Here is an 18,152-nt window from a genome sequence, read left to right as displayed (position 1 = left end):
AAGTTCCTGATCAAACTATTACACGGCAGAATATTCTTACAACCAACAAGTATTATAGATTATGAGATGCTAAACAATTAGCAATACTGAATGGGGACAATATTTGAAACAACTATGAAGAAGGCAAAAGGAAAAAGGGAAAGATACCATTATAAGGCAAAGGATTTGCACCATCTCTGACAAGTAGATCTTTGACACCTCGCTCACATTTCGCACAGTCATTTGTGTGTATAGAATGTGATTCCAAGTCCTTAACAGTCTGCAAGACAGAAGAAAAAGAAAAGATTAGAATAGGAGTCAAACCTTACCATCTAGAGTCCAGACATATGAGACATAACACTGGAAAAGTAGTATCAAGGACATTAGATAGATGGATACCTCTTCCCAGGAATTACTGACAACTGCAACAACGTTCTCATATGGCAGTTGTTTCACCGTCAGCTTACCAATTTTCTCCTTGAAATCAATAATCTCGATTTTCTGTGCTTCTAATTTCTCAACGAGCTTCTGATTTTGAAATTTAAGCACTGCCGCATCCAGCTATATGATCGAAAGAATAAAGGACAATAAGGAAGACCATAAACATCTGCCAAAACAATGAATAAACAAAGGTGCAATTGGCAATTTACAAGTAAGCAAAAGTTATTATGACAATTACCGCACATGCCATGTGAAATATACAAATAAAGTGCCCACACGTAATTATCTATATATGCATATGTATACATGTGGGCATATACATGTCTAGGTGTTTGTGTTTGTGTTTGTTTAAATATAAATGTGTACATATGTACACGGGACAGACTTCCCCACATTAAAGTCCTCAAAACTTTAACTGATTGAGTTAACATATAATGCATGTTAGAGGACCCTATTGGAACAAACAATTAAGGACAGAATTAAGCAGTAGCATAAGATTCTCTTCCCCTCGTTTTTCTGTCCTGTGTTTTTCAGGGCCACGGGGTTGCAAAGCAAAATCTATAAGGCTGACCACGCTACATTTACACCCTAAGCAATCCTAATCAAATTCACTTAGATTAGCTGGGGCTTCAATTTTACCAATTCAATAAAGCATAAGTTCTATTCAAGATTAGATTTTTAAGGCACAAGATGGCCAAGAATGCTCTACTTAGTTCTTTCTTCTTCTATATTAGTCATAAGACATTCTTTATCTGTTCAAACCTAAAAATTTTATTCATAAAAAGAAATATTCCATCTAATTTATTACTTAAAGCCTATTAAATGCAGAAAGTATAGGTTACACAACTTAGAAAATATGCATCTACAACAGAAAACACTCAAAAGGACTCCAGATCCTGGTTCACAACATCTCGGTCAGTATTTATTTTCTCAGGCTCCAGCTCCAATAATTGAGATAACTAAAATCAAAGCCACATTTGAGCTTGAGCCTGGAAAACTTCAATTGCAGATAGGGCCTTAAACAAATCAAGCCCAACAATTTATTGAGGCTCAATTCTTTGCATCCTTTAAACCTCACCACCCCTTTAAATCATCATTTTAACAACAAAAACTATTCGGCAACATTAAATAAGTGAACCTTGTACTCCAACTCAAGAATGATTTCTGAGGGAAACTAAAACTCCATGGGGTGGAAATTCTGTCAATGTGGGGTCTTTGTAATAAATTTCCAGCATAATCAGTAAGACATCTATGACCGAGTTTAACTACAACCAGGATTAGTTGCCAACTGAAAATTTTATGTTCAGCACTGAACCAGAATGCACATCTCTGATATACAAATGCCTACCCAATACTCTCCACTGAATGCATAGAGAAGAAAAGAATCCCACATGTCCTCATGCATTCCTCCTCATATGCCCCATAAATGAAGATCAAAGAAGAATATGTAAACTTAAAAGGTGAAAAGCAATAAAAATTGCATACTAAAGCCAAAACATATTCCACTGTTATTAACGTATAAGTCCTGGATACTAGCAATATCATTGTTTATGCAAATAGTATCATGCACCCTAGCCCTAAACAAACTTAGCCTAGATAAATAATTAAACAGGAAACTTCATTGGATAAGAAACATGGGTCGCAATTCCACGTCTTGGATTTAGCAATAACAATACCTACAAATATGGTTCTACGTTATAAGCAAAACTACAAGGGGAGAGGGATGTCTATAAAGTTCAAAAACAGATGATTGGGATACTCATGAACTGTAAAGGAGGAGAAGAAAACACATGGTAACAATAAAAGCCAAAAGACACACAAAATGCTAAATGGGTGGGAAAACGAGCAACTATTGTTGACTTGAATTATAAACAACATAGACTGAAACTTGAATGTGCTTTGCAGAATAACAGCAAAGCTACAAGAGATTACAAGGACTCCTTAACTCACTCAATTGGGAAAAAATTATTCTCAACCTCAAGAAAACTGAAAACTGGCCATCCGTTTTACAGCTTCCAGAACTATGCAAACAATAAGATAGAAGGATCCAAGACACAGCTAAATGTCTGTTTCCAGTTACAAGGTATCAGAGGACCCCACAAGAAAATGCTCACCACTTGTGAGGATATTAAATTTTTTTAAAAAATGCAAACAAACAAACTAGCCCCTTTGCCCAAACAAATTCAGCTTCTTTAAATCCAAAATTGGATGCTTTGAAAGCAAGCTTCAATTACTAGCTTGAGCTTCACCAGGTTACATCATAAACAAATTTCAATGAACACAGACGAATCCAACATTTAATGCTTTCACACAATGACCATGGCAAAGGACAATATTGAAACCACTCTCAAGTGCATTATATCACCAATCCATTAGAGGTAACCAGAAGACTAATAATCCATGTCATCAAATCAAATCCCACAAATGGCTGAATTCATGATCTCCAAATGACCAGTCTTCTATTTTAAATTCAAGTCATTATTTTGCAGCTATAGTATTGGGCCCACAAAAATGAAATCCAACGTAAAATAACTCCCAATAAGCATAATGTCAACATTCGTTCACTGAGATCTCCAACCAGCATTACATAAATGCAGTAGCATACTAAATTTAAAGCGATTACAGCGAATCTTCATGGTAACTCATGCATCAGAAACAATTCCAAACTCATGCAAATGACAAGAAGAGAACCAAAAGGAGTAGAGTAGAACACTAAATGTGATTTTGACACTAAAGAAAAATGAAATTACCTTTTAGTGACTAAATGTAATCTTGACACCTTTTCCACTAAATTTTTTCATGTTTCTGAAATTTTCTGAAATAGAAAGGATCTGGAAAATATTTCACTCTAATTTCAAACAAGTTCTCATTACTTCCTGAAACAAAAATCTAAGGAAATGGCTGTTCACAGCAGGCGAATCAAACTTGTCAGCAACAACAATCAAATAAATCCAACTCATGCCATTTTTGGTAATGAGATATTTACAAGGAGATGCTAGCTTCATAACCAAAACCCCTTGTGTGCTAAAAGTGCATCAATCACATCAAACAATATTGCCCTGGCCAACAGAAACTGGTTTACAGCCTCAGCATGCAACTCAGCATTAACATCCTTTCAATAAATGTGATGTCATAACATCTGCTACTATTCTATCTCACCACTACCAAAAGCAACTGTCGAGGTCAAATCATTCAAGATTTACCACAGATGATTTCCGAACTGTCAGTAGTAATCAGATCAGGAAAAAAAGAGCTAAGAAGCACATCTAAATAAATTTAATAGGGACAAATTTTATAGCCTCCCCCAGTGACTTCAATGGCAGATGATACTAACCAAGCAACACACAAATTGAAAAGTTCATCCAGCAATTCTCGCTGACTAGCAACAACAAGGCAACAAGATTTGGAAAAAGAAAACAAGGGGGAGGAGGGTTGCTCATTCCAACCACTGAGAGTATTCAAGCTAGCAAATAGAGAAGCACACAAAATGGAACTTTGTGCAAACCCTATAACAAGTTCAATCGAAACAGCAACTTGGCATACAAAATTTGAAAAATCAAAGAAATTCCAATCAGATTTCGGAAGAAATTTTGCAACTTAACATAAATATCATGCAAACCCCAAACTAAATTTAGTCTAAAATCCAAATAGTCAAAAAAAATTTCAAGAATTTAAGCAAAAAGAGCCAGAAACAACCCAAATTCACTTCAAAAGCCAGCAAAATCAAGACCTTTAAACAGCCACAAAAAAAAAAGATGCCCAAATAAAAGAAATACATAAATTGTAAAAGTTCACCTTTTTATCCTCAGATAATGGCATAAAAGGATGCTTCTTGGCAGCAGCACCAGTAGGTGATATGGAGCTAAATTGACGCCGCTTTCTATCTGCTTCTCCTGTGCTCCCCATTATACTCTTAGAAAATATCCCAACTGAAAACCCTAGCAATTTCTAATAATTTCCCCTAACCTAAAACTACCATTCAACCACCCAAAATTCACAAAAACCCTAAAAAGTATTAAACCAAATCAATTAGATAGATATAATTCAAACCTATATGTACCTATCTTTACACCAAACATATATATACATGCATAGGTTACCTATGACTGTCAAAACTTCAACTTAATCCAAATTTACTACAAAAAAAAAAAAAGGAAACAAAAAGGAAAAAAAAACGTAGGTTTCTGAAGATTAAGTGCTGTCAAAAGAATAAGCAAAAAAGAGGAATTTATATTTTTGTAGCCTTTCTTTTCATCTGTGTCCTTTCTCTTTCTCTATCTCTCTCTACAGAGAAGAGGTCGTCTGAGAAGTGAGAATCTCTCTCTCTCTCTCTCCAAAAAGGATTTGATATATGGAAAAGAAAGACATTTAAAAAAAAATAAAAAGGAGGGGGGGTTTCGGGAAAAAAAACGGATTGGAACAAGAAGGGAATTGAAAAATATTCGGAAGGGTAAATTTGTCAATCTGACCAATGGGCCAAACCTTACGAACTGTTCGCTTGATGCTGTTCAAGAAATCCCAGTAAACGAAGGACGGCGATCAAGTAACATGTTGGGTATGGAATATCTGTCACCGCACGAGGGGATTGGTCAAAGTAATGGAATCACAATTGGGTCCTTCTTCTGGGTCTCGACTCTTTTTTTTTTTTTTGGTCAAAATTCTGGGTCTCGAGTCTCGACTCCAGTGATCCAGTTTTAGCGTTGAGTGTGCCAGTGTAGCTAAGTAATTTACTATTATGCCCAAAAAAGAGATTTACTATTATGCCTCATGGCAGGCCTAATGTGGGGAATCAGAACTTCAATGGGCGTGTAAGGAGAGAAGAAAATGGCCCAACATGAAGACCCACAGTTAAAGAATTTTTGCTAATTCGTGTCCATTGAATATTAATTAACACATATATATTGTACATAATTTATTACAGTATTTAAAAACACATAATTATAACTATTATATTTCCTATATTTAGTTACTTTTTAAATAAACTATTATGTTCCAAAAAACTTAGCACCTTAGCCAAACTGATAACTAAATGTTAAAAGCTTAATAAACCCTAAACTCTTAGGATCATTTGATTCTTTGAGAAATTTAGTTTTTTTTTAGGGTTATTATCATTTTATCTTCTTAAACTATATCACAATTATCAATTTACCACCTAATATTATCTTTTAATTACTTCACCCCATAGGTCATTCAACTTAGCATCTTAATAAAATTTTGACAAATACCCTTTTATTTTTTATAGCATTACTACATTGTTATTATCACTTTATTCCTTTACATTATAGTAATGCAATCGTTTTACTCTCTAACATTATTTTCTACATATGTTACCCTATCATTAATCTAAAATGTATGTTAAAAAATGTTTAAATGTATTTACCTTTTTGTATATAATTAAAAATAAAAAAGTTGGAATAATTATTCTTCCTTTTTTTTACACTAAGATTCCAAAAATATAAAAATAAAAGGGTTTTTTCAAATTTTTTTCTACACTTATTAATACTTGAAAAAGAAAAGGAGATAAGAAAGAAGAAAACAGAAATAGATTTAACAAATAAAGAAAATAAGGAAGAATCTAATATTATTGTATTACTTTAATATCCTCGAAATTAGGATTGGAATTGGGTAATAAACAGAAAAATAAAGTCATTTTAAAATAATAAAAATATTGAATTCTTTCTTGTTTGTATTAAAAAATAAAAAGAATTGAGCTCTCTCTTTCCCTCCCCTCTTTTTCTATTTTTTTTCAATATTAATAAGATTACCAAAAAGGAAGAGATTAATGTTTTGACTTTTTTTCTTGATACTAAAAATAAGAAGAGCCACTCTAAATTTTTTATTATTTTTATTATACAAAAGAGAAGGTACTATCTTATAAAGTTTTTTAACTTATTAAATTGGATTAATGGTGAAATAAATTGCCTAAAAAATAACTCTGCAGGGTAATTGATAATAAGGTTATAGTTTATGGGGGTAAAGTGATAATAATTTTAAAGGTTAAACATGTCTTATCACTTAAATTAATACATTCTGTTAAGTTTGACAATTAGTTTTAGGGGTAAAATGATTAAAAAATAACGTTAAAGGAGAAATTGATAGTGACACCAAATGTTAAGGGGGTCAAGTGATAATAATCCTTTTTTTTAATATTTGTGTTTAGATAGTAGACTATTTAGGATAATTTTTTAAAAAAACAATACGGTAGTACTTTTTTAATGTGATATATGTGAGATAAAGAGATGATTAAAAAAATGTGCTGACGATGCAAGTAGGCCTGTCAATCGGGCCTAATGAGCCGGGTTTTGATGAGTTCAAGCTCAGCTCATTTAATTTGAATCATTTTCGAGCTTCGGGCTATGAGCTTCGGGTTCGTAAATGTGAAGCTCATACTCAACTCACATAATATTCGGGTTGTGAGCCTTAATCAGGCTTAGCCCAAACTCACTTATTATTCCTTAATTTTCTTAATATAATTACTATAACTATTAAGTTGTAAAACTAATTTAACATTTACAAGACTATAATATTAAAACTAAACATGAACAAATAATAGTTCTTAAAACGTATATAAACCAAAAAATTTTCAACAATATTTATATTTAATCCATTCAAAATGCATGAAAAATAGTAATAAAACATGCGATCATAAGCCAATACATCTTTAAAAGTTGAAACTTTTTTTATAATCTTGTGATTTAAATCAAAATATGCTTGATGATTTTTGTGTTTGTAGGCCAAAAAAAAATCAATCAATATTATGCCAATACAAAAATTTACTCAACCAATAAGAAAAATTAGAGATTTAGTTATGCATTACCAATATTGGCTCTCAAGAAAGCTCATGAAAGAGTTTTTAGATGTATTTTTGTGTTTTGTAATTTATGTATATATTTAGTATTTAGTAATAATATATTTGGATATATAATTATACATAATATCAAAATATAAATATTATATATATAGGTAATTAAAGGGCCGGGCCTATATCGGGTTTGAGCCTAATAAGGCCCAAGCTCGGCTCACATTTAATTCGGGCCTAATTTTTAGGCTCAAGCTCAGACCGACTCACTAAATGATCGGGCTCATCGGGCTTTCTGTCGGGCCGAGCGAGCCGAGCTCGGGCTGGCCCAGCCCCATTGACAGTCCTAGATGCAAGTAAATAAAATTTGACAAATAAACTACAATCCAAACAATCAGTGATTGAAGTCATAAAGAGGAGAATCAAGGGAAAGAGAAAAGTAAGTTGAAAGTAGAAAGTATGAAGGTGAGAAAGCCCCCATGCCTAACTAATCTTCATTTTTTTTTCTTTTTGTAGCATTCACTTAAATTGACATGATAATTTTATAGTAACATTTAGGCTTTAGATGGAGTGGCATACGACCATTATCATTTGTTTTGAGTGGTACTGCCAAGTCTGCTTTACCTTTTTCAAAACAAAAAAAAATAACGTCAATTATTGTCGCCCAACCCATAGCTTATGATATCCTTCTCTATAGAAGTTTCCTAACACTCGCCAAAAAATGCATATTTTAGCGGAATTATGTTGACATTGGCGATGCCTTTCAAATCAATTGTTTTAATCGCAAAATTCATACAAAAATCATGCGTTGATGGAAGCAGATATGTATATAGATTGATGTTAAATCCATGGAGAGACAATAATTTTCTAAGAAAGAATAAGTTGGAGGATTACGTTTGCCAACAATTCTGGGATGTGAAGAAGCATGCACGTAGCCCGCCAACCCATGTAAGAACAAATGCATTGGTGACAACCAGAAGGTCAAATTAGATTATCAACCTGGGGATTAAGGGAAAATGCAAAATTATACCCTACTGCAAGAATGATTAACAATAAGAATCAATGAATTATAGATTAATAGTTAGACATGTGCCAAAGAGGTTCTGATTTAATAGCCAAAGTTGAGACTCTAGAGTTACAAATTCTAAGCCCTCCAGCTAAAAATAAGGGAGTATATCAACAAAAGTAGAAGCATTATTAAAATTTTGCTTCATTCATCCTTCATTGCAAGTTGATGTCTCTTCTTCTGTCCAACCTCAACAAGCAAAGTCAGTAGAGCTTCACATACTTGAGAGGCATCTGCTTCTGATTGATCATCATTCAATGACGAGTACACCATCCAGCCATGGTCTAGTTTACGCTTTGGTCGCACTACAATGGAGCCAGGAACCTCAGCATCACGGCAGGTAACAAGTCCATCACTCTTCTCACCATATCTGGTCTGAAGCAGTTGGGCACATGCAGCCATCACAGCACCACTAGGCAATACAACTGGGACAGTTGCTGGTTGGCCTGCAGATAGAGGTGCAAACATGGGTAATTCTGCCTGTGCCACCTGGGATAGCGTGGCCAAAGCCACAGCAGAAGTGTTGGCTTCTGTATGGAAAGATACAACTGGGAGTTCTTCAGGCAAATGCCACTTCCTCAAGAATTCCTTCCTCTTATCATAAGTTATATCTTCAAGTGCTTGCAGGTCACCCTTCAATACAGCAGCGAAAGTCATGCAAAATACATTACTTCATAAGAAAACTCTTGAAAACATACTAGAATTGCATAAAATATATCAAAAAGATGTTATGTCCCTTCTCTCTTGGACCAAAATTACAGAGGGTGTACAGTGACCCATCACAGCAAACTACAGTCTAAAACTTTTCCACTTTGATTTTTGCATTTGATCAGTAATAAAAGTAGTAAGTAGAGAAGTAAACTCAAAATATATTAATTTTGTGATCACCCCTATACATACCACCAGTATTTGTGTGTCAATCCATGAATAAATCCTGACACTAAGGAAAGATGTCAATTGGTAGAATTCCTATTACCTAATTCCTTGGCAACTCCAAACTTCTCCACTACTCTTTGACAACTTCTCAAGGTAAACATAATTCTCATCAAACCAGTTCCTATCAGTATGACATAGAATGAACTGGCTACCTCTAATGGTTCCGGCCCTCGCTACCTCTTTGAAGACCAATAACCACTTTGTCATTCTCTAGGCGGTTATTTTCTTGAAAACTGTAGAACTTTAGTCTACTTTGTCTTCTTACTCCGCAAAATGTATTAACTTTTGATCATCCCATCCACCCTTTTACTTTCCTTCTGCATTTTCAAATCTGATTTTGAAAATACTTTGCCAGCTTTTCCTCTTTCCTCGTCTCTTCAATTTTTCTTCCTTTTTACTAACAAAAGAAAAGGAGGACTAGATGAAGAATGATTTACATGCACCTAATGTAACGGAATAGGTCCAACATTCAAATGCACAAACTCAGAATGCATGAAAGTTTATTAGTCTAATGCATTGGAAACTACCTGAGAGTCATTGCTGACATCATAATTTTAGGACAAATTTCCACTTCTTTCCATTTCCATATTGACTTGATAGTTCCTTGCTGATTAGAGTTTAGAGATAGTTTGACATAGCAGATAACCTGTCTTCCTAGAAGAAGTGAATTAATTGCATGATCCCAAAGACATAATGTGCTTGTTGGTTACAAATGGGAATTCATGTGACGCAGAAGAATTGAAGAAATATTCGTCCAAAATGGAAAGCATATGTATTGCGACACAGAATCTGAAACACAATCAAATAGTGCAAGGAAGCAAAAAATGGACACCTAAATGCCGCCATACCTTAATCACTTTGCAGATCAGGATTTCCATAAGCTTCCGGATGTTAACATAATCACCAAGCTGTCCCTCACGCAGTATATCAGAAGCAATGGGAGTCCCACCATAAGGACTCTGTGCTAATGCCAACCCTGCAACCTTATCTTTCAAATCAGGCCAATACATGGACAATGCAGCAGCTGCATCTACTCCACCTTTACTGTGTCCAAGAAGCAAAACACGCTTCCTGGAGCCCCAATAGATTTCTTCAATATAGTCTTTTATCTCCTTGGCATTTTTTTCCACTGAAGCCTGAATAAATCATGTTCAGTAATGAATTCTAAATCCAAACCAGTTGCAGAAAAAGGTAGAGGCGCAGTGTACCTCACTATGGATTTTGGCAATATGACATGTAAGACCCATCTTAGAGAACCTAGTTTTTGTACCAACAAAATAGAGCGGACTGTGATTGCTGAAAAGACCTGCAGACACGGAAATAACTACTGAGGGCACTGCTTACTCAAATCCGAACCATGGAAGTGAAAGTCACACTTTAATGATTCCTTACTTGGAAAAATAATTTAAATATATATATATATATATATTATCATTCATAATTTTCTCTTTTTAGGAAAAAACATCTTAAACCATCTAGAATCTTTTGAAATCCAGCAGCTCTGTGAACAATACAATGAAGTATGTGAACCCAAAAATCAACTTTTCAAAGTTCTACGTCATCCTGCACAAAGTTTCAAAATTATATTTAAATTGAAGTCTAATTTTAGTTTTTATAAAAAAAAAAAATGGTTACTTCAATATCGTGCAGAATGAAGTGTAATTTGAAAACTTAAGTTTAAGCATGGTGAAGTAGGACTACAATTTTTCAGCATAATATTCAGTAAAATGATACTTAATATGAAGTATAACTATGAGTACAAACATTAATCTGCATAGAATTATCAAAAGTCACAAAGATACATTCTTTGCTACCTGGAACTAACAAGTAAACCACTGTATTTGGCAACCTGCGTAAACCATGCCTGATAGAGAATAATACAACCTGGATCAAAATCTGTATAAACAAGAAGGAAATTCCAATTTTATGCAAAAAAAAAAAAGGAAAAATTTACCGAATATCATCAAGGATTTCCACAAATCTTTCATTTCCATCCTCTACAGGAGGCAAGTCCGATGTACGTTGTAGCCATCCAATGTCGTCTGCTGAGCCACGAACAGTCCTCCTCACTCGCTCAATAAGGCTGCAAGAGAACATGATCAAGAATTCACAATGAGATATGAGAATTTTATAATTTCCGGTATGAGAAGCAAAATGGCCAGCCTCCAGGTAAAGCAAGAAAGGTTCCACAAGGAAAAAGTTGATTATAGTCACTAACCCATACTTTAAGATTCCAAGTTAAAATAGAACAATCTGCAAGTAATCTAATGAATATTGCTCCATAATGATTAAGTAATGCCACATTCCAGAATCAACACTTTAAGCTACTTTTTGTTGAGATGACAAGCACGTTGAAAACAGGGGAAGCAGAATAGTGATGACTTGTCACGTAAGTAAAGAAAGGTATCTGGGAAGAAAACATTGGGTATCAAGCAACCACTCAATTTGACACCAGGCAGAAAATGCAACTTAGCATAAAACATATTCTACTTAGACTGGAAAATCAGTACCCTTGGAATATAGGAATGCTACTTTGGCTGCTATTAGCTGTATTGACAAGCACACTAGAATTTTGAGATGAGTCACCAATTAAGCCAGTAGCTATCTCATCATGGACTGATGGGGCACCTTGAGCTGCATAAGATGATTCAACACGTGATAGAGTACTCCCACGTGAAGACACATAATTACTGTCTAATTGTCCCCTAGTTTCTTCAGACACCAATGTAACCATTTCTCTTCCACCAGGATCATCTGGTGCACGATCAACTGTAACACAGGTTAGAAAAAGACACGCATCAGATTTTGTAGTTCTGCTCATGACTGGCAGAAGTGGATAAAGTTTAGTAGTACAAGCAGATTAATAACACCATTGCAGTATACAGATAACAACACAGACAGAGAAATAAGTAAAGACAAGAAAGGGAAAGAAGTATGACAGGAATTAGATATCTAAAATAGAAATTAGCAAGCAAACCCTCAGTAAATCAAGGACTACTTTCTCTTACCAATCCTCTCAGACAAAAATTAAATGGGTAACCCCAGACCTTCACTGAGCTTATGAACAAGAAGGTTGAAAGAAGTGATTCAACATATCTCATAACTTTCACTGAAAGAATTGTTCATGTTGTCTAGAGATGCATATAGTTCGTGACTAGATACGTTGATATCGCAAACCTATAGTATCATATCTGCCTTTTACGAGGTTAATCCTTGGCATCTAAAGTAAGACAACTATAATTCAGCAATGCTTATACATGATAGCTGTACACAACACACAGGGACATGTATGTATACATAAAGGAAAAGGGCTAATTACAATTTTAAAAAAAAAAACTTACCAGAAAAATCAGAAAAACAGCTAGTAAATAGTGAAGTCGTCTCTGCTAAATAAGAGGCAGCTTCATTAAGTGATGGTACAGAGGTAAAAAGCTGGGGAAAGAGCCGATCATTTCTCAAGGCATCACCACTAGCCTGAAAAAATGACAGTTAGTAGAAAAGTTACACACCATGATTTTAGAGGCTTTATAGCAAACAGACAAGCACATGTACACTACCACAACTCTAGAAAAAGGTAAATATTGAAGATAACAAGAAGGAAAGAAATCTATTCTTTCACTAGATCTCCTTAGACCTACACTAACAGAAGGAAACAGGGAAATACCACAAAACTTGAAAAGGACAATTCAGGGCTCTAATATATCCCCTCATGTAAGGTCGCTAGAAATGTAGAATCAGTAGAATTTTTAATAATTAAGACAAAATCAAGTAGCGAGTATAAGGATTAATTGTTCCCTACAAGTGACAAACACAGTAACTTGATGACTTGGGTAATTTGAAGAACTTGTGGAAAGATAATATTCGGTTAGACACATGGCATAGTAAAATACTGTCTCATACGCAACCAACTCATTGTCAGCAACAGCTTGACAACTGGCAGTCCGCTGTCAAAGATTCTCTTTATACTCTCTGTTTCACCAAGCAGGCACCACAGTATGTGTTACTATACCCACTGCAGACAACTCATACTACACTAGTCAAGAGAAATGGTTCTCCCCTACCACTCTAGCAATCTAGCAGAGCAACTTCATGCTGGTCAGCCAAGAGGGCATGCTCAACAATGCGAAACACACCCAAGTGAAACACCACTGTAGCATCACCACATTATGTTAGTTCAAACCTAATCAAATCAGCCTACCAGATTTTTCCTAATAAATTTCCTCTTCTATTTTTCACATAACATTTCCTCCCAATAACTATATCCATACCAAGAGATCACCCTACCAATTTTCCTTTTCCAATAATGTACTCATGCACAAGACGATCCCCTCTTACCTACCTAAATCGCAGCACTACCCTAATGCAGAAGGTTCTTGTATACATTCAGGAATACTCTCTTGTTCATCTATGGAACAACTATACCTTCTTAGCACATCAACTTCTCATCCTAAGACAATTACTTTCTTTCCTCTTTCCCTCAGTAATTTGCGTTCTCACAAATTATTCTTCAAGTTCATCAAAGTTGCGGAATGCCTCTAAGACAAAGTAAATGCAAGGAGAGCTGATTTTGGAAGAAAAAAAAATTCCTGTTCAGCACTCACTAAAGTTTGTCAAAAGCCCCATTTTTCCTTCAACACTCCTCTCACTTCCCCTCAACCAGCATCACCAATTCTAAGGAAAACTCCATCAATAAGAGATGAACACGATCTTATCAAACTACTTAAAGTTGCAAACTGATGCATCAAGGGAGAATAATTATCATATCCATGAATTGCATCATCATGGCTAATTTTATCAGCAATAGCACGTCGTAAAGAAAACAACGAAGAAAGGAATTCAAAAAGGGGGAAAATTAATCTAGTAATGAACAAAATCATTAAATACCAAGAATGATGCACCACTTGATTCGGCGGCCCTTTGATTACTGCTGTCCATAATAATCAAACAAAATTTTCTGCCAACCAAAAATTGTTTAATCAGCTCATGGCAAAACCTCGAGAATATTAATTGCCAACCGAAAATTGTTTACATCCAAAAGAAAAGTAAAAAACAAAAATTTAACAGAACAAAGAACAAGAAGAAGAAGAAGTGATGGGTACTGGAAATTGACGCTAACGCTAATACTTGCTTGAATGTAAAGAGAATGAAAATTTAGCAGCAGGTGGGGCTTGGTCGGCAGTGAATGGCGGAGAAGGTAGTGGTCCGGCGAGAAACTTCCCGAATGTGCGGCGGATGCAGGTGGGTCGGGTCGGGTAGGACACCGGGTAGAATTGAGAGCCCGGGAAATGATCTCGTTAAGCGTCGTCGGTTTGTTACTTTGTCACCCTGCGCCAGCGGTGGGCTACTAGTACACGGAGAGCATAAACGCGCTTCAAAGAACAGAAGAAATGGTGGAATTTATAGACTTTGAATTTGAGCTTTGAAGAATAGAAGCGTTTCCGATTTTAAAATTAAAACACGACTACTGCTACTGCTACTGCTGCTGCTGCAACAAGAAAAGAACAGTAAAATACTAAGGCTTTGTTTGGAAAGTAAAATTACAACGTTTTCATGAACACATTTTCCAATCACCTTTTTATCTCACGCATCTCTAATTGCTACAATAATTTTTCTACAAAAAATCCAGAAAAATACAATCCAAACAAAGCCTAAATTTTCCTCTCTCTCTCTCTCTCTTTTTTTTTTTAATTTTGTTATTTCACCCTGCCATCCATATTTTGATTGATTTGTTAACTTTGGCATGTAATCTCTTTTTTTTTTTATTTTTTAATCTCCAATTTGGTATAAGCATTTTAGACCACCGTATTATTGGGTTGTCGTTTTGGGATTGGGAGAAGAATTTGTAACACATTCATCAATGACGTTGCGCATTTCAATTACAATGCAAATCCAATCCTGACTGCTCCGCTCCACATTTTACAGAAAGCCAATTAAGGTAGCATCACTTGGAGTTGGAGTTCCTATCGAAATTGAAGAAACTTTGAACGCTAGTTAACCTTGGATCATCAGGTTAAAGTTGTATAGGAAAGTGAAGCATAAATTAAGGTAGGAAACCACATTTGGGATTGCAAGTGTTATTATTAGGGTCAATTTCTCACCCCCTGCATGCCCTAGAACTTCTTGTTACATAGTCTGATAGAAATTTGAAGTTAAATCTATAGCAAAAGCTGTTATCAACTGGTAGGTATCAAGTGTTATCTTATCTCAAGATAGCTTTCATATGCTAGCTAGGCAGCTTAGAGGCTTCGAACGAGGATGCCTTCAAAGGTTATGCCTGGACCAAATGCTAAAGCAAGTCCCCATTCTTCACCACCCTCCTTCTGCAACTCTTCCCTCATGTACTCCATCACATACAATATAGTGTTGCTGCTAACATTCCCAAAGTCCATCAGCGTCCTCCTGCTGCATTCCAGCTTTCCAGGCTTCAACTTGAGGGTGCTTTCTAATCGGTTAAGGATAGCCGGTCCGCCAGGGTGGACAGCCCAAAACAAGTCATTGAAGTCTCCCAAACCAGCTTTGGCCATGAGCTTTTTGCAGAATGCCTCAATGTTGTCCTCAATCTTTTGAGGAAGGTCTCTACCAAGCCTGAAATTTATGCCCTCTTCAGAAAGCCGGCCATCAATGACGTTGTTGGTCCCTGGCAAGAATTGCTGAACTGCATAGTTTAATTCCATGAATGGAGATTCTGTTCCAATTATGGGATCAGCCCCAATGATCACTGCAGCGGCTCCATCACCAAAAAGTGCAGCACCAACCAGATCATAAGGGCGCGCCTTGCTTGGAGGACGGAAGCCAAGTATGGTAGTCTCAGAAGTAGCCAGGAGAACTCTGCTTCCTGGATTGTTTTCAGCAATGTCCTTGGCAACCCTGAGACCAGTAACACCCCCATAACAGCCCAGAAAGTACAGCATTACGCGACCAACATCACTCCTTAAGCCAAGTTCAGTAGCAAGGTAAAGATCTCCTCCAGGCAATCTTATCTCACTTGAGGAAACATAAACAACATGGGTGATATCATCAGCAGGCCTTCCCCATTCCTTGATGCAAGCCAAACTTGCTTCCTTTGCCATCTCTACAACTGCTGGATTTGCAATTTCAAGCCTTTGTTTGATGGTTGGTGAGCCTTCAGTTGTTAGTTCAGGGTATTGGTCAAGGATCTCCTTTGACATCACAGTGTATCTGGTCTTCACAGTAGTTGTTTTACCTGGCAGAAACAGAACAAGAAAGTGTTACATATTAGACGCCTTTCACTGTGCAAAAACATGTTACATCTCCGAAAATTCAGTTCAGAAGAAGTTTAATTATTTGACAGTTTGATAAAAGGAGAATTAGGCAATGATAGGGGGAAAAAAAATTTTCCTTACACAGGCGCTCTAGTTTCTCCTTGATGGCCGGGTCCACACATTTTGTGTCACGAACGTAACCCTCCACCAAACAGTCCTGAGGAACGACTTGCCTTGGGAAAGCCTTGCCAATTGAAAGAACTGTAGCTTTCCCAGGAGTTGGGATACGCCTAGAAGTACCGTTCTTGTTGAACTGCGACATGGCTAGTAAAGCAGCAAGAAAGTAGTTTAGACTTCGATGACAACTTGGGCAGTGTTCTATAGACTGAAAGCATATAAATCGACAACCTTTCTGGTTCTTGGAGAAGGGTTGGTGTGAAAGGGCTCCAGCATGAGCAAATTTATAATGCCCAGTTTGCGTTTTGAGTGCATTTTTTCAATTCATGGGCTGAATGTGTGAATTTTCTGGCTCCTTAATTAGATGGCGGACAATCTTTTACTTTCTTTAATTAATTGCTTGCAACCCAATTTCAACTTACCATCTTGATCGTCATAAAGAATTGTATAATTCTTGCATCAACAGGAATAGAGGATATTCCTAAGATAAATAGCAAATTCAAGCACAGGATGAAACCTAGTTTCCCACTACTGTCCCACGTTACTCCTACTGAGATTTGGCAGAATAAGTGGAATCTGAAAAAACATTAGCAAATGATGGTATCAGCTTCCTCTGGCATGAAGCTGGTCATTGGAATTAGTAACAGGTAACACCAATACTGATTAGGCCATTCATCTTCGGTAAACTTAAATCCAACAATAAAGCTACAGCATGTATTAGCATCCAGGAGGTTCGTTGGTGGATAAGAATGAACAAGTTTCACCTATTAAGTGTGTCTAGGAAGACTTAAGAAAACATCAGTCATCTTTAATCCTAAGTCCTTTACTTCCGCTTGTTTGTTAAAATTCTGACCATGCAACTGGAAATCAATTCGAAGCAAGATGACTGGTGCAAAATCTTGAACAAATGGATCGATTAACTTGTTTATTTAATTGAAGTCATGTGCACCTTTTGTCCATTAACAATTTCAGTTTTTTCCCTCGAGGAGCGGTGCATCGAGGCATTTACTTTCGGCAAAGCTCAAATGAGCATCGTTGCATGTTCTATTTATCGGAATTTAATTGAAATGGGTACACACTTTGCCCTCTAACGTTATTTTTTCTCACCTTATCCTTTAAAACCGTTAGTTTTACCACCGTTAGGTTAGTCGAATTGAGTTGAGATTTGGCCTAATCCAGTCAAGACTTAACTTAATTTTATCAAACTCGAACTCGACAAACTCGCAAAATTAACAAGCTAACAACTCAAGCTCTTACTCGACCCAAATTTGAGTCGAATTCGAACTCGAACTCGAGTTTTAAAAAAATAAAAATAATTATTTTATTTTTTAAAAATTAAATAAAATAATAATTTTTCTTAACAAATAATAAAATATTAGGCATATATATAATTTTACCATTAAAATAAAAATAAAAAATATATATATAAATAATCAAGCCGGCTCGCGAGCTAACGACTTGAATGTCTTTGAACTCGTGTTCGAGTTTAAGTTTGACTTTGTCAACTCAAACTCAACTCAAGCTCGTTATT

At 35.8% G+C, this 18,152-nt stretch overlaps 3 protein-coding genes across 4 annotated transcripts; all 3 read right to left on the bottom strand.

Moving 5' to 3' along the window:
• Positions 1-97: 97 nt before the first annotated feature.
• On the bottom strand, positions 98-4,776 carry LOC140036905 (E3 ubiquitin-protein ligase BRE1-like 1). Its single transcript, XM_072080006.1, has 3 exons — positions 4,216-4,776; positions 379-540; positions 98-259 (listed from the first exon to the last, which is right to left on the bottom strand). Exons 1-3 carry the CDS (start codon positions 4,324-4,326, stop codon positions 113-115), a joined length of 420 nt encoding a protein of 139 aa, XP_071936107.1. The 5' UTR covers positions 4,327-4,776; the 3' UTR covers positions 98-112.
• A 3,489-nt stretch (positions 4,777-8,265) lies between these two features.
• LOC140036904 (uncharacterized) lies at positions 8,266-14,690 on the bottom strand. Of its 2 annotated transcripts, none has more exons than XM_072080004.1 (9): positions 14,321-14,690; positions 14,106-14,175; positions 12,563-12,695; positions 11,732-11,990; positions 11,176-11,304; positions 11,036-11,085; positions 10,430-10,527; positions 10,070-10,357; positions 8,266-8,918 (listed from the first exon to the last, which is right to left on the bottom strand). In XM_072080004.1, exons 2-9 carry the CDS (start codon positions 14,154-14,156, stop codon positions 8,430-8,432), a joined length of 1,497 nt encoding a protein of 498 aa, XP_071936105.1. In that variant the 5' UTR covers positions 14,157-14,175; positions 14,321-14,690; the 3' UTR covers positions 8,266-8,429. The 2 variants fall into 2 exon arrangements, with proteins under 2 accessions (XP_071936105.1, XP_071936106.1); XM_072080005.1 differs by having other exon boundaries at positions 14,350-14,690.
• Positions 14,691-15,285: 595 nt separating this feature from the next.
• On the bottom strand, positions 15,286-16,496 carry LOC140037237 (type III polyketide synthase A-like). The gene has a single exon (XM_072081423.1). It carries the CDS (start codon positions 16,388-16,390, stop codon positions 15,458-15,460), a length of 933 nt encoding a protein of 310 aa, XP_071937524.1. The 5' UTR covers positions 16,391-16,496; the 3' UTR covers positions 15,286-15,457.
• Between the last annotated feature and the right edge of the window lie 1,656 nt (positions 16,497-18,152).

Source organism: Coffea arabica, chromosome 2e (genome assembly GCF_036785885.1).
Source record: "Coffea arabica cultivar ET-39 chromosome 2e, Coffea Arabica ET-39 HiFi, whole genome shotgun sequence".
Classification (NCBI taxonomy): Eukaryota; Viridiplantae; Streptophyta; class Magnoliopsida; order Gentianales; family Rubiaceae; genus Coffea; species Coffea arabica.
This window is presented reverse-complemented; position numbering and strand designations above follow the sequence as displayed.